The 15,621-nt window shown below is 42.9% G+C and overlaps 1 protein-coding gene across 1 annotated transcript in view; it reads left to right on the top strand.

Annotated features, from left to right (window-relative positions):
* LOC144536866 (cadherin-10-like) overlaps positions 1 to 15,621 on the top strand; it is a 65,364-nt gene that overhangs the window by 33,977 nt on the left and 15,766 nt on the right. Inside the window, exons 3-6 of the mRNA XM_078280164.1 lie at positions 482 to 776; positions 4,287 to 4,406; positions 10,359 to 10,526; positions 12,590 to 12,777. Coding sequence (XP_078136290.1) covers positions 482 to 776; positions 4,287 to 4,406; positions 10,359 to 10,526; positions 12,590 to 12,777 — 771 coding nt within the window. The remainder of the gene's footprint in view (positions 1 to 481; positions 777 to 4,286; positions 4,407 to 10,358; positions 10,527 to 12,589; positions 12,778 to 15,621) is intronic.

The raw sequence follows: 15,621 nt of genomic DNA on the forward strand, positions 1-15,621 counted from the left end.
ACAGTGTATCAGAAAATACTTAAGTGGAAAGCTGGGATTCTACTTTGAAATTTGATTTTGTTGACATTCTCGGTACAAAGTGTGCATTGCTGGGAGGTTGTTGTTTTCTTTTGCTCTGCACTTCTTAGAGATCACCTGTCAATCAAACAGTGCAGCCAGCACTGTGATGTTTCTCTATTTTCTTGGACTTTATGTAGATGAAGTTCCTGTTCACTCTGGCTATTTCTGTTCATGCCAACTAGGAGATATTGCCCTTAAAAAGGGCTAGCTGACACTTTGTGTTCATTAGAGTACCTTAAGCAAATGTGAAAGCTTTCATAAACCTAAGTGTGAGTCACTGTTGTGCTCTAACAATTAGCAATAGAGAGGTGCAAAGTGGGAATTTATTAAAACGAAAATGCCACAAATTGTTGCTTGAAATAAATAGTTGATTTGGGTGCTGCAGGAACCCACATTATTATATCTATTTTTTTCTCCACAGCTTCACTCAGATGGAGATCGAGGAGATGGAAGCGTGAGGTACGTCCTCACAGGGGAGGGAGCGGGGTCCCTCTTTAAGATAGACGAGAAGTCGGGGGACATCCACGCCACCAAGAGGCTGGACAGGGAGGAGAAGGCCTACTACATCCTCCACGCCAAAGCCATCAACCGTTTCACCAACGAGGCGCTGGAGGGTCAGTCCGAGTTCATCATCAAGATCCACGACATCAACGACAACGAGCCTCGATTCACCAAGGACCCCTACATGGCCAGAGTCCCTGAAATGTCTGACATTGGTAAGTTGTTGCCGTAATTTTCCCTCATAATTCCATGAACTGTTCATAGTGTATGTATGTACCTACACTGTAGGGCTGTGTGATCATCGTTCATTGACTTGTATTGGAATGGTATCATTATATACGACTTGTCGAATAATTCTGGGCAAACTGTTAGTGTGAAACTGTTAGTACTTCGAACTTTCTGTCGAAGTACTATTTTCCAATTCTGATGGTAAAAACACTTGTTCACCGACATGTTGATGCCACACCATCACAGCTCATCTCTGCACGGTGTAGTCTGTTGACATTTGTCCGTTGCTCAGCTCTACGTCACATGTTTTGTTGCTCTCATTGGTTGTAAATCTATCCAATTGCTTGCAGAGGCGTTTTGGTCTACGGCCGATGATTATGCCTGTCATAAGTCGAAAATGAACTGAAAGGTTCCAGACTAATGGCAGCTACACACAGAGCCGATAATCGGCCATTAGACAGTCTGGCGAGGTCAGTGACTCGTGTCTGTTCGGTGTGTTCCGTGCCGTCGTCCGTTGGAGGAGCTGTCGGCCTTCATTTTGGCCGACCTGACATGCTCAGCCGGAGACAGGGCAGTCGGGACTCACCCGGAAATGGCAAGCGGGATGAGCGTGACTAGAGTCTCTCAAAATCTGACGAAAATCTTTTAAACTGACCTTTGTCGATCTGAAATGAAGACAGATTCAGCAACTGCATGGCCTAGTTCTCGCTTAAAATGTTTTCAGAAACACATTTCGGTGAACTATTTTAGTACAATATCAGAACGTATTCTGAATGAGTCGCCATTAATGGCCGGTTGAAAAATCCAAAATCCGGAAGCAGCAGCCAGACCCACTTGACGCGTTCGTCCAATCAGCTGCCGGTTTTCATTTTTGGGCGACAATATAGATTAGCGCCGCCTGCTGTTATGGAGACGTATTACGTCTCGTCTCTTCGGTGTGTTCCGAGGCACTTTTTTGACCAACTCGGGGAGACTGATCAGTCCAACTGCCTTTTCTGCCAACGGTCGGCCGTCTGGTTGGTCTGTAACGGCCTTAATTCGCATTTGTAATCTGGTCTGGCGATGTCAGGCATCTTGCTATAGGGTGGATAGGGTAGGGTTTCTGCTGACGAAGATGTCAGCAGAAACCCTATCCATCTGCTGATGAAGACTGTGAGATGTGGTTGAAAGCTCTGGAAAAAGTTAGTAAGTGGAACTTGAGTTAGGATGTTGTGGTCGAATCAATTGAATTTTTAGGATTTTTTTAATCTGTTTTCAACTATTTCGCACAGCCCCAATGTTTAGAGCTGCTATTACCTTTTTTATGTCAACTTTTAATACAGTGTAACAGATGAGCACACCAGTTTAGATTCCAGAATTCTTAGCTAACGCAGGTCACTCACTAGGCCCATGTTACCATACAGCCCCCACCCCTGAGATATGTCTGCCATGTAGGGAAATTAATGACTTAATAGATAAAGAAAATAAACAAACAAAAGACAGCTCGGTCCATAAGTAATAACAATAATAACAATGTATATAAAATGAATTAGTAATACTAGTTTGGTGTGTGTACAGCAGGCAAAGAGAGTTGCATTTAGCGTGTAAAACAATATTTATTGATCATAAAACACACAATATTTAAGTGTTTACACAAATGAAGGTTTGTGTGTGAGGAGCTGGATTAAAAGGCTTATGATTCAAATAGGATAGAGACGTTATAAAATGCCAGTCTTACTGGATCAATGGGACTTTATCAATCATAATAATGATGCAGACTCAACAAAGAGCGCCTGGCTAATTAAATGAGACTAGGAGCTGTTTTATGACCAGAGAATAAACAAGGTAAAGCGTTTCTGTGACGGTTCCAGCACTGGCGCAGATCATCTTTTAAATACAGTATTGTATCTTATTAAAAACAGTAGTTCATTTAATTACCAGCATTGTCAGCTGTGTTTTCACAGAGAATAATTGCAGATTCCACTTCTGCAGCCACAGTTTCTTAGACAGCACCATTTGCTGGTTTCATGTCATCATTTCTTCTTCTCATTCGGCTACAAATTAAACTTTAATTCACCGTGCACTTTGGCTCTAGCTTGTTCTAAAAGTACACAGTGGCCTCATGTATATAGATGAACAATATAAAAAGGCTTCTAATCGATACTTGCATAAAAACATGGTTTGAACTCTCTGTTCTGTTCTGCTGCGGTGGAGCTTCGGGGACTGAGGGACATCGGTCTTGCAGCCCAGACATGTGACAGAGTTGTCACTTGGTTCAGCAACCCCAAGAGAGAGGCCAGCACTTATCTAAGGGCAGCACAGGTGCCCATGGCAACAACCGAGGTGTGATGTCACCGCTTGGCAGAGCATGTGTTCACGAGTGACTGCGTCGAGACACTGCCCCTTTAAATGTGACATCCACTTTGAGTTTTATTATAGTCTCACGGCTCTGGCATTCTTCTCTCGGACTCTCGGGCTGGGACGACATTGACGCGCCCCTCCTTTGACAACTGAACGATTACATTCGAGCTAATTCACTCCCCCTGCACCAAAACTGCGATTAATCCTGACTTGTTTGTCAGAAAATTCTTTTCTCAAAAGCTTAAAGTTGGCGATGAGATGGCTGATGTGGATCAGTGATATTTTCTAAAAAGCCGCCATGTCAGAGAAGCCTCTTTGAGTCTAATTCCCTAGTTAAAGGTATTAGTGATCAAGGTTCGGTGAACTTCACTGAGGAATCCTCCCGAACTTTCACTTACACCAAATCAGACAGCCGTGGTCTTTCTCTATCTCTGCTTTTTGGTCCATACGATTTCTTTTTTCCCACAATATCCTTCATCCATACGGATGACATTGATTTAAAAGGAGGGAAACACTCCTCTCACCCCTTACAGATCATAGCTGACATCAAATTAGAGAAGTTTCATGGGGTCGTTATCCCATTGTATTGCACAATTCTATATTTATACCACTTTGCCATTAAATATTTCTACTCAATTAATTTTCTTCTGCATGTAATGAGGCAACACTTTTGGCCCCGCAAGGCGCCATTTGGGAGGTATCACTTGGCTAACCGTTTCCCTTTGTTCTACTGAAATAGGGCTTCAGCCTCTCTGGAAGAGAAAATGGATCACAGTCGTCTGCCTGCTATCAGATATTTGGCTTCTTAGAGACACTCCAGATCTGTGGATGCACTAATAGGCTTCTTGGGGTTTGCAAAGAGACGGTATCGGTGCCGCTTGTATGCTTAGAGAGATATACTTAGAAAAATACATGAGGACTTATCGATTACCCGCGGAAATCAATCACGTATTAGGGTATTAGTGGCCGAGGAATAAAGATTGGTTTGGGTAATGCAAAGGGACAGAAATTATCAGTCACATTCTGCATGAGCGTGATTGGAAGAGGATCCGACACCTCATCAGAAGGTGCATCAGATTGACCAATTATCCAGCAGGCAATTTTCAGCAGTATTGAAGAGTTGATCTAAATCATTGTCATGAATCTTCTTTCCCCAGGCACCTCTGTCATTCAGGTGACAGCCATAGACGCAGATGACCCCACATACGGGAACAGCGCCAGGGTGGTGTACAGCATCCTGGAGGGGCAGCCGTACTTCTCTGTGGACCCAGACACCGGTCAGTGTCAGGTTAAAAAGTCAAACCCCACCCCAAAAAGTACTCTTAATGTACTCAATATAGAGCTATTGGCGGTGTACTTTGTATGCATGCCTCCATTTTGTTGCTATACCTTTCTAGTGTAGAAAGTGACATCAAGTTCACTGCAGAGAAACCAACTTTTCTACATGGTTGTCTGTACTCTGAAGAAACAATTCTTGCTTTACAACAATCAAATAAAACTAAACATAATTCTCAAGTTAAAATAATAACCCCTTCATAAAGACTTTAAAGGTCCCATGACATGGTGCTCTTTGGATGCTTTTATATAGACCTTAGTAGTCCCCTAATACTGTATCTGAAGTCTCTTTTATATAGGCCTTACTGGTCCCCTAATACTGTATCTGAAGTCTCTTTTATATAGGCCTTAGTGGTCCCCTAATACTGTATCTGAAGTCTCTTTTATATAGGCCTTAGTGGTCCCCTAATACTGTATCTGAAGTCTCTTTTATATAGGCCTTAGTGGTCCCCTAATACTGTATCTGAAGTCTCTTTTATATAGGCCTTAGTGGTCCCCTAATACTGTATCTGAAGTCTCTTTTATATAGGCCTTAGTGGTCCCCTAATACTGTATCTGAAGTCTCTTTTATATAGGCCTTAGTGGTCCCCTAATACTGTATCTGAAGTCTCTTTCCCTAAATTCAGCCTTGGTGCAGAATTACAGCCACTAGAGCCAGTCCCACAATGAGCTTTACTTAGGATGTACCATTTCTGTAGGTCTGTAGCTATTGAGGAGGAGAGAGGGGGGGGCAAGGTGGAGGGTGGGGGTGTGGCCTTGACCAACTGCCACTTTGCTTGTTTGAAAGCCATGATGTCTCTCTCTTATGGGTTGTCCAAATTCTCTGGGTGGGCAAAGCAGAGAAAGGGGAGGTAACCTTCCTCCTTATGACGTCATAAGGAGGAGATTCCAGATCGGCCCATCTGAGCTTTCATTTTCTCAAAGGCAGGGCAGGATACCCAGGGCTCGGTTTACACCTATCACCATTTCTAGCCACTGGGGGACCATAGGCAGGCTGGGGGAACTCATATTAATGTTAAACAACCTCACTAAGTGAAATTGTCATGCCATGGGACCTTTAAAGTGGCTACATGCAACTTTCAGTTTGTGTTGATTCTAGCGGCCGCTGTGGACAAAAGCAATAGTGTTTTTACCACACCTGCTGTCATAAAGGTCTTTCTTTACGGTGCTGCATTACTGAGTTAGCGTCATAGGCGTAATTTACAGTGGGGATGGCGGGGTTACAACCCCACCAATAATCAAAACTGGCCAGTGCATCACTGTCACTGTGTCAGGAGCCGAAGCATTAAGAGATGTTGTAGCAACCAACGTAATAATAATAATAACTTAGATTTATATAACGTTAGCGCATTTAATGAAACCCAAAGACGTTTTACACAAGTATAGGGGGACAAGGGAATAGAAAATAGTAGGCCAACACAAAATAAATTAAAACTGGGCGCTTAACGGAAGGGGGACGTAATTTAATGTTGGTTACTGCGGTACAACCACATCGCACAATGTAAAGTTATTTTATGAATGAAACAGACATATTACATACCTGAGGGCCAATTTGGGAACGGTTTTGAATCCATCTGTTGAAAGCCCGACCGAGATTGACTCGGGTTTTCGTCCATCCCTTTTAGCTTTTAGTTGTTCGTCATTTAATTTCCTTCTTTTCTGTGATGGTCCTGCCCCAGTATCAGCCATAACTACAACAGATAACTCCTAAAATAAAATTAAAATACAATTAGGCCTATATAGAGACATCTCCTGCTACACTTTACCTGGCTGGATATGCTAACACAGGCTTTTCCGGCGTTACGCCGAAATCTGTGACCCATCAGAATGTGTTAGTATAGAGCCAGTCTACCTGCCGTAAATCATTTTGTGACTTTGTGGGAAAAATCTGACCCATGCAGAGGCATTAATAAAAACTATATATTAAAATAGCGTTCTTTTCACTGTTACATTCATTTGCTGTTACAGGTTATTTATGGACATCAGATGAAAAATTACACAGTTTTATATTTTTGTAGCGTTAAGATCTTTCCATCTCAGCAGCAGTGAAAGTTGATCACAGAAATGTGTCTAAAACATCAAAAGTGGACATCATGTCTTGGTGTCCTTCAGAATCAAGAGACAAGGGCTTCTTTGGAGATACACCAGAATGTAGCACCCTAACAAGGAAAAATCCATCACAAGGCAAAGATTAGAACGTCTCGTCACCGCATGTAGCCTCAGTAAACCTGCATGCACTTCAGCCACAAAGGATGTTTGCTTTCTGAATCACGCACACAACTCCTCAGTAATTATTTGGTGGGAAAAGCTTCCATCCTTCAGCTCTAACAGTGCTACTGCCACTGCACTCTCCACCTACATACAAGTTTACACCCTTCCGTCTGGAGGTGGCCATTCTGGGAAAACATAACAAATCGCTGAGGCAGAAATAAAGGAGGCAAGCTGAGCCTTTACCGAGAAAGGAAATTAAAACAATGTATCACAAAATAACTCCTTGAATGCTGTGAGTTATACTTATACCGAACCAAAATGTCTGCGACCTCTCGCAAATTGACGGGCGAGGGGGATTTGTTGTAGAGAGAGTGGCAAATCACCAACCCCCAAAAATCTAGTTTTAATCATTAATGTGCGCTTTGGAACACATCCCACTCGTGTCTTTTTTGCTTAAACAAAAGGGAAACGACAAAAAAAAAAAAAAAAAAGCCATTTGCAGATTAGCGGAGGGATTAACAGTAATATGGTTTATCCCACATGTGGTATGTAAGCTGACATCCCCTCTTACACAAAGACATGCCTGGACATCACATTATACGCAGGATTTGTTTCTCCTCTTCTCCTCCTCTGTGTGTGTGTATTGTAGTCATTAAGCAACAACAAAGGTAGACAGAGATATAGAGTGGGCATAATGCCGCTATAAAGCGGCTATACGTGTGCTTCCTTTCTTGAACGATCGCTGTTCTCTTAACAGTGTGTTGCCCATGAGATAAATTGCACATCGTTAGGAGGGGAAAGAAGGAAGAAGGTGCATTGTGCCTGCATTTCCTTTTCAACCACGATATGTATGAGGGGGGGAGAAAAGAGCAAGTTGGAAGGCCTTTAGAACAGTGTAGGCCAGTGTGATCTGAGCCTGAGTGATGCGCCACGTCTCCTTCTTTGGTATTTTTTGACATGCAATGAATCATCTATTGAGACTGGAAGTTTGTCAAAGCGGTTTATTACAGTACGGGTGAAATATATTTTTTTTTATTCAAAAGTGTAATAGCAGACAGGATTTTAGAGCGGCTCTGATGGGAGATGGAGAACACCTTTTGAATACGCTGCCAATTACCGCTTCACTCAGCCTCCGTCCTGACTTCAAACTAGAGATCTAACGTGTCAGAGCAGAGAAGTAAGCAACTGCACAGCACTTGAAAGGCTGAACATTAACAGTCTTAATTCCAAAAAGAGGAGGTAAATGATGCCGAACGCCTTTTGGATGTGAATGTAACACGTAGAAAATTCGAGGAATACGCTGTGGCCACTTTGGTCCACTCACCACTTAAATTATGAGAACACAGACACCAAAATGTGCTCCTGTGTGACCGCTGAGCTCCATGCCGCTGCACTTACTCAGCGAGAGAACTGACCTTTCAGTAATAAAATGTTCCTTGCAGTTCAATTATCTGGCCTGGAGATGCATGAACCTGAAAAATGAAATACCATTCATTCGATAGAGCTGATGCAGACAGGCTTATTTTAAGGGCTCGTTCAGGGGAGTACAGTGATGTGAAGATACACGCAGTCCACTTCTTTTTATGTCATATGGCGGGTTGAAGATTGTACACAAACCTGCCACACTTGCATAGTATAAAAGATGACTTGCATACTCTTTATTGGCTCTGTTTGAACTGTACATATCATAACTGAATTCACTCGTAGTGTACGACTATTTTCAGTATCAATTCATGATTATGATTATTGTTTTGATGAATTAGGTCATCATTTAGTCTAAAAAAAGATCCCAAAGTCAGAGGCGACATCTTCAAATGCCTTGTTTTGTCATGATTATGGTTATTGTTTTGATGAATTAGGTCATCATTTAGTCTAAAAAAAGATCCTTAAGTCAAAGGCGACATCTTCAAATGCCTTGTTTTATCAGACCAACAGTCCCAAACCCAAAGATATTAAGTTGACAATTTATAAAAACCACGAGAAGCAGCAAACATTTGCAATCAAGAAGTTATGACTGGGGGTTTTAGGGGCATTTTTGCTTGAAAAATGGCTTAAATTATACATTAATTATTAAAATAGTTGGCCATTATTTGATTGGTTTGTTGTTCATACTATACATACATATACCACTTACTGTACATTACTTACAGCTGCATGCATTTGCACTGTATACACTGGTATTTGGTTTATTGTTCATATTACATATTCATTCATCTTTATTTAAGGTGTGCACATTGCTGCTGTGTGCAACCCGTGGTTAGATTATGAACTATGCGTTGTTGCAATGGTACAATGTACTCAAGTACTAATGTCATCTAATGTCATTTCGAGCTGCTATACCCCAAACTGTGTGTGTTACAGAAAACTAGCTGTATGTTGTAAAATAACAGATACACTGTTGTTTTTTTAATTTTTATTTTAAGACATAAAGAATACCCATCCATTTTTAAAGAAGTAAGTTTAAACTAACCCCGCTTTGCCAGACCCTCCTCCACAGCGCTGTGGAGGAGGGTCTGGCTAGTCCACACAGCATTCCGGGACAGGCTCTGGTTTATTGGCATTTCTTTAAACCAATCACAATCATCTTGGGCGATGCTAAGCGTCGGACGGAGCCCCGGTGCCGCTGCAAAACAGCCTCGGGAAGGAACTTGTTTTGGTGGAACATGGTGTACGTTCAAAAGTTGTTTTAGTCGTGCAACAGAAACCTCAGATTGGACAGATAGTCTAGCTAGCTGTCTGGATTTACCCTGCAGAGATCTGAGGAGCAGTTAACCAAAGTCCTCACAAATCCACCAGAGTTTAAAATGCCAACACAAAGAAAGGGGAAAGTGACGGTCATCCGGCCGAAATGAGGGACATCCGGTGGAATTACCGCCGGCACCGGAGCAATCCAGGAAGTAGAACATCATGGATATAGACTAGGTTTAAACTGACCCAGGTCACATGTTCCGGCACACCCAAAGGTTATTTTTACCACTGCAAAATGGCGCTGTCGACCGCAGTTAAAGGGTCAACGCGATCGCAAGGTCCTCTTGTGCTGAGCACATCTCAGAAAATGCTTTCAGTTATAGAAAGTAACGAGTTAAATGAGCCGCTGCAATTGTGCTGCAATTTTCAGCTAGATCAGATGAAAATCTGATTTCCTAACACATAGCATTGATTCATTCTTTTAGGGTTGCAGCTAATGATTATTTTCATAATCAATTAGTCTGCCGATCATCTTCTTGGTTGGTCGATTGATCATTTTGTCTATAAAATGTAAAAGAAATGCTCATTATATTTTCTTACAGCCCGAGGTTTTACCTGACCAACAGTTCACAACCGAAAGATATTCAGTTTACTGTGATGTTTGACTAAGAAAAGCAGCAAATTCTCACATTTTAAGAGCTGAAACACGAGAATTTCTTGGCTTGAAAAATGACTGAAAAGATCCATCGGCTACTCAAATATTTGCTGATTAATCTTCTGCAGGTAGTTTCAAGTCAATTGTTATTTTTTTTTATACATATAGAAACAAAGAAAATGAAAATGTTTAGTCTACAGATAGTAAAGCCCTCTGAGACACACTTGTGATTGATTGGGCTGTATAAATACACTTGACTTCACCAGACTATTAAATAACCAGATAGATAGATATTCTTTTTAAATAAACTCTCACTGTAAATCTGTGCAATTCTCCTCAGGACTGATCAAGACAGCTCTGCCTGGCATGGACAGAGAAGTGAAAGAAAACTACCAGGTTGTGATCCAGGCTAAAGACATGGCCGGACAGATGGGCGGGCTCTCGGGCACCACGACGGTCAGCATCACCCTCTCTGACGTGAACGACAACCCACCACGCTTCACCAAGAGTGAGTACAGCCTTCTGGAACCCCCTCCCACACACACACACACACACACACACACACACACACACACACACACACACACACACACACAGAGTGACCAATACATAGCCCATGAAAACCGCTTGTCAGTGTGAGCCGGTGCCAAGCAGGCAGCCCCCATCTGGTGTCAGTTTCAAAATGAATTTGGATTATTGCAGGGAGCTCTGGGTTTCGTGCGACTAAGGAGGGCCTCTTAAAGGCAGCGAATAATTAAATATAGAGCCATATGACAGAGCGAAGGGTCCTGCAAAGTGCATCAGATCAGCCCTGTAATCCCTATTAAATGAGGAAAGTACATTCTCTGGGTTTTATCCCCCTTGCTCGTCCTCTCTCTTTGTCCATCTCATGCTATTAAGTCTTTCTTTTGCTGCCTTTTACTCCATAAAACCAATGTTCTCAATTCAGTGCTCCAACTGTCCTTGGTGCATTTCCCCCCTCTTTTTGTTACCCCTCTCAGTCATCAATCATCAGTCCACCCTTCCTACTCACTTTCAGTCTCACACATTGTCTCCCTTTCTACTCTCTCCCACCCGTATCACTTCCTCTCGTGCATCTGGCAAACGGCGACTGCGGACGGATCATATCGACAGCAGCGGGCGACTGTGTGCACAGCCGCGAACGCAATACCAGCACGCGACCGCAGAACTCCCGCCCTCCCCCCATTTATCACTCACAGGGATGGGCCATCTCAGCCTCTGCACCAATGAATGAACAGTGAGAGGAGGGAGGGAGATGGATACAACAGGGATGGAGGAGGTGACACGAGGGGAAGATAGAGGAAGAAAGAAGAAGAGTGATTCAGACGACAGAAAGACAGCCTGTGATGGGGGGTGGGGGTTGGGGGGGAGAGACAGAGAGAGGGCAAGGTTGAAAGAGGGAGAAAGAGGAAGAGATATTGTAATGGGACACCCAGAGGAGGTAGAGTGTCAGGAAGCGATATCATTGTTGTCTGCCGGAGTGATGCCTCTTTTTTTCCACCCAATGCTAAATACCTGTTGGCCTAGGGAAACCTTCTCGTAGTGCATCGCTTTCTTCTGTGTGTGTGTGTGTGTGTGTGTGTGTGTGTGTGGAGGCAAGTGTCAGCGTCACAGAGACCTGCCGACTCAGGCGTTGCCAAAACACTGTCAGCATGTTTTATTAGTGTGTCAGTGCTGTTTGTCTCCGCAGGCTGTGTGTATATCACGCCCGCTCCCTCCCGCCGTCCAGCTATTTATTTAAGCATACGAGATGCAGCTGGGGCCGCTGCGGCCGACAGGCAGCCATCAATTTTTCCGCCTCAAACCAGGAAATCATCTTACAAACTAAAAAAAAAAAAAGAAGAGGAAGAAGCAATTAATTTATGTTGAGTAAATTGGCCCAGAATTTATGTTACATCCTAAACTTCTGAGTAGTGAGTCAATACCGCTTGTAGCAACTTACGCGAAAGGCCAAATGTCTGTTTTGGAAATGAAATATGTTTTACCGCATATGAAATGGCTGCTCCACAGCTGATCTACAAACGTTGCAGCACTAAATCTCCTACACGGTTTCTCCTTTTCACACTCTCCCTCTCCGGCTGGCTCGTATATTGCTGCTCTCTGGTTGGCTCCGACTCACTTTCTCTCTGACTTGCTCTCTTGTATTCTTGCTCTCTGACTCACTGGCTTACACTCATTTCTTTTTTCACTAACAGGGTCATAAAAAGTATGCAGGTTATGGCGCTTGTCGGGTGTCGGGGGCGGTGGTGTTTGCTTTTTTTGTTTTTTGCAGGAGTATCCTCTCTGTCTTTGTAAATTAATCTTTGGGTGGATTTAATGGCTTTAATGCTTCTCGATTATGCTTTTAATTGCGATATCTTAAAAGAATTGCATCTTTGTGTGGAGAACTGGAACTGGAATATGAAAACAAATACCAGGGCCATGATCCCAGTTGTCATGGCCCTGTTCACACACTCAATCTTTGACTCCCGAGACTTTCCTTGTCGTAACTTTTTCTTGTTTTGTACATCTTTTCATGCCAATCACAAAGATACAATTCTTTCTCTCCAGCCATCTACGAGTTCAGAGTGCCCGAGTCCACCGAGCTTGGGTCTGTGGTAGGTGTGATCCAGGCTATGGACGCCGACATCGGCGAGAACGCGGAGATGGACTACAGGATCATCGGGAGCGACGGCCCCGGCATGTTCGATATCTCCACCAATAGGAGCACGCAAGACGGTGTCATCGTGCTGAGGAAGGTCAGAGACTCTCCGTTGGTGTTCTGTAAGGCGTTATTATGGAACCCACTGCAGTTCTAGACAAGACCCACCCTTCAGTTGCATACACGCTCTACGATTGGCCATTTACCAGGCTTCCGTGCTTGCCCGGTGGCAACGGAACCCGATTTGTCCAGGTCCTAACCCCTGACCAATCAGCTATCCTAACCTTAACTCCTCCAGGCCAATGCCTAACTTCAACCAATCGGGCTGCCTCGTAGGGCGGGTCTTGCCTAGAACTGCAGTATGATCCATAAAAACGCTTCTGTGAGGGGTGTTATCGGCAATGGTGTAGTTTTCACTAGGGATTGGGGGGGTGGGGGGGGTGTTCCTCTTTTTTCAAGATCTCATGTTTTCTCTTTGTCAGAAATACAACCAAAGAGCAACTGACGTATCAGCATTCTGCTCAGCCAAACAAACTTGCATAGCTCAATAATCAACCTTTTTTTCCGTCAGGCCATGAGCAACTGCAATCCGATTTCATGCTGCACACGGCACGCAAAGTTTTCCACAGAACAGCAGGACGCTGTCAAGTTTGTTACCTTGCTGAATAGTTGGAGGTGTGCAGCCCGCAGCTCTTCATCTAACAACTCCCTGTGGCTGCTCCTTCTTTTTCTGTAATCCTGCAATGTTTAGAACTGATTCGCCCGAAAATGACCATGTCTTGTTTTGTGGACATATTTTCGATGAGAGATCATAGTAGGCGCTAACTGCTGTGACAGCAGCGTTTCTGGTGACTGGTTCCCATTAAAAGCCCCCCTGTGTTTTACCAGTTGAAAACCTTTATATGAAGCAGCAGCACACGTTTCCTGTGAACCCCTTAAGTGTATGAAGGCAATTTGAATACTGGCGGACTGCGGCACTATCAATGAAAACTACTATATACAGCAGAGAGGTAATTACAGAATGTGAATACGTTGAATGGATGAAAAAATAACCACCACACAAATACATTTTCTCTCATAATACCAGGTCACCATGAATAACACTAAAAAATGATTTTAAGTAGGGTAAGGGCATTATAAATTGCTTTATTGTTAGCCTGCAATTATTATGGACAGCATAACAATGTCATAACATATTATTTGCTAGATTGCTTGAACTAAATGTAGGAAATAACATTTACAGTTTTACTTTTGTTTGTATTGTTGTTGTTTTAGAACCCCCCCCTTTATCCCACCAACCAAACCTACATCGTTGCTTATGAGCATCACACTTCTCATTTGGGCAGAAAAAAAGGGGAAATAAGTAACACAATGAACTGCACTCAATAAAGAAGAAAGTGATAGAAACTTTTTAATTTCCATACGCTCTGACAGCCAGAGGATGGACAGACGAGTTATTAGATTTCAACTTCAACACTCGCCTACACACCCAGTACATGTGTTTTGAGTGAGATTTTTTTTTCCTCTGAGCTGAGACCAAAGCAGAAATATTGATGCTCAGGATGGATCGCAGCATTCGGCGGTGTGCTGTGGGGTGTTTCTGATGTGTTCAACAGAATCTGGCAGTTGCCTTATCAAGCGCTCTCTGTGCAGCTTCCCATTGATCGCTTCCATCATGCCATCCTTAAGTGGACGATGACATAATTGCCTTTTGTAGCCAGGGCAGTGCTGTTGGATGTGGTTTGCGGGCAGGGAGGGTGTGGGGAGTGAGCATGCCCTCATTCTGAACCTACTAATTAAATGGGTTTGTCAAGTGGGAGTGTGTCCCATCTCCGCTTGTACTGGTCCTTCAAAGCAACTCATTCCTCCCATTGAGGTGTGCCCCCCCCACACACACACAAAATGGCCACTGACTCAAATTATGTTATTATTCATGGCTTGAAAAAACGGCTCGTTCCAGCTGGACTTTTCCATGCATTCATTGGCTGTTTCCAACGACCGCGGACCCGCCATCCTTTAATATGTACAGTAGGCCGCCTGCGAGGCAGCTCACTCTGATCCAGCTGCTCCTGCTCAGCACATTCATTAAAATGCTCTGCTCCCCAATTATTCCCATCAATGGGGGGATACCTTCAGTGGCTACAACTTAAAAAAAAAAAAAGTTCAGAAAAGGAAGATAAAAGCAAAAAACATACCCCCAACCTGCGCTGAAATGCACAGGATGGAAAACATTAGCAATCGTGCAGGGATCAGGCTAGTAATCATTGTGTGCAGTCCATAAATTATAAGCTGTAAGAGCAGTGTAAACTCGATGCATGATTATAGGCGATATATAATCATGCGAAATATAGGCGAAATAACAAAGCTGCTTCATTTTAAGCAAACAAATGGGTAGGCTGAAAGAATGTATACCAACCGAAAAGGTTGAGCATAAATAAACATTATATTACTATTACTAGCAAAAGCAACATCCACAAAATGAAGCCATTTCTATTAGTTATATTCATAGAATGCTTTATTACCATCATCTATTCAATGTGAGCTACACACCTTAAATATAAACACAGATGTAGTGGTTCTCAACAGATGTGTCCTTCAACAGAATATGTCATGATCTTGTTTTCTTTTGTAGGTTTTAGTTCTTTTTAATCCTTCGCCAATATTAATAGATTCAAATTTAAGAAAATATGTACAACCTTGATAATTCCTTACAAATTAAAGACAGTTTTTTTTTTCCCTGCGTTACAATTTCATATTTTCCATCTTGCAGTTGAATGAAACAGCACACCAAAGGCTCACCAGCCACTGACACTCCATATCGCAATATTTTCTCTGTTGCTTATATACTTATCTGAGGCACTGATCTTTTCATTTAACAAAAATACAAAGTGAACAGATGTCACCCAGCAGACATCAAGAAACAACTTTGATTGATTGTTTC

The sequence above is a fragment of the Sander vitreus genome, chromosome 22 (genome assembly GCF_031162955.1).
Source record: "Sander vitreus isolate 19-12246 chromosome 22, sanVit1, whole genome shotgun sequence".
NCBI classification, from domain to species: domain Eukaryota; kingdom Metazoa; phylum Chordata; class Actinopteri; order Perciformes; family Percidae; genus Sander; species Sander vitreus.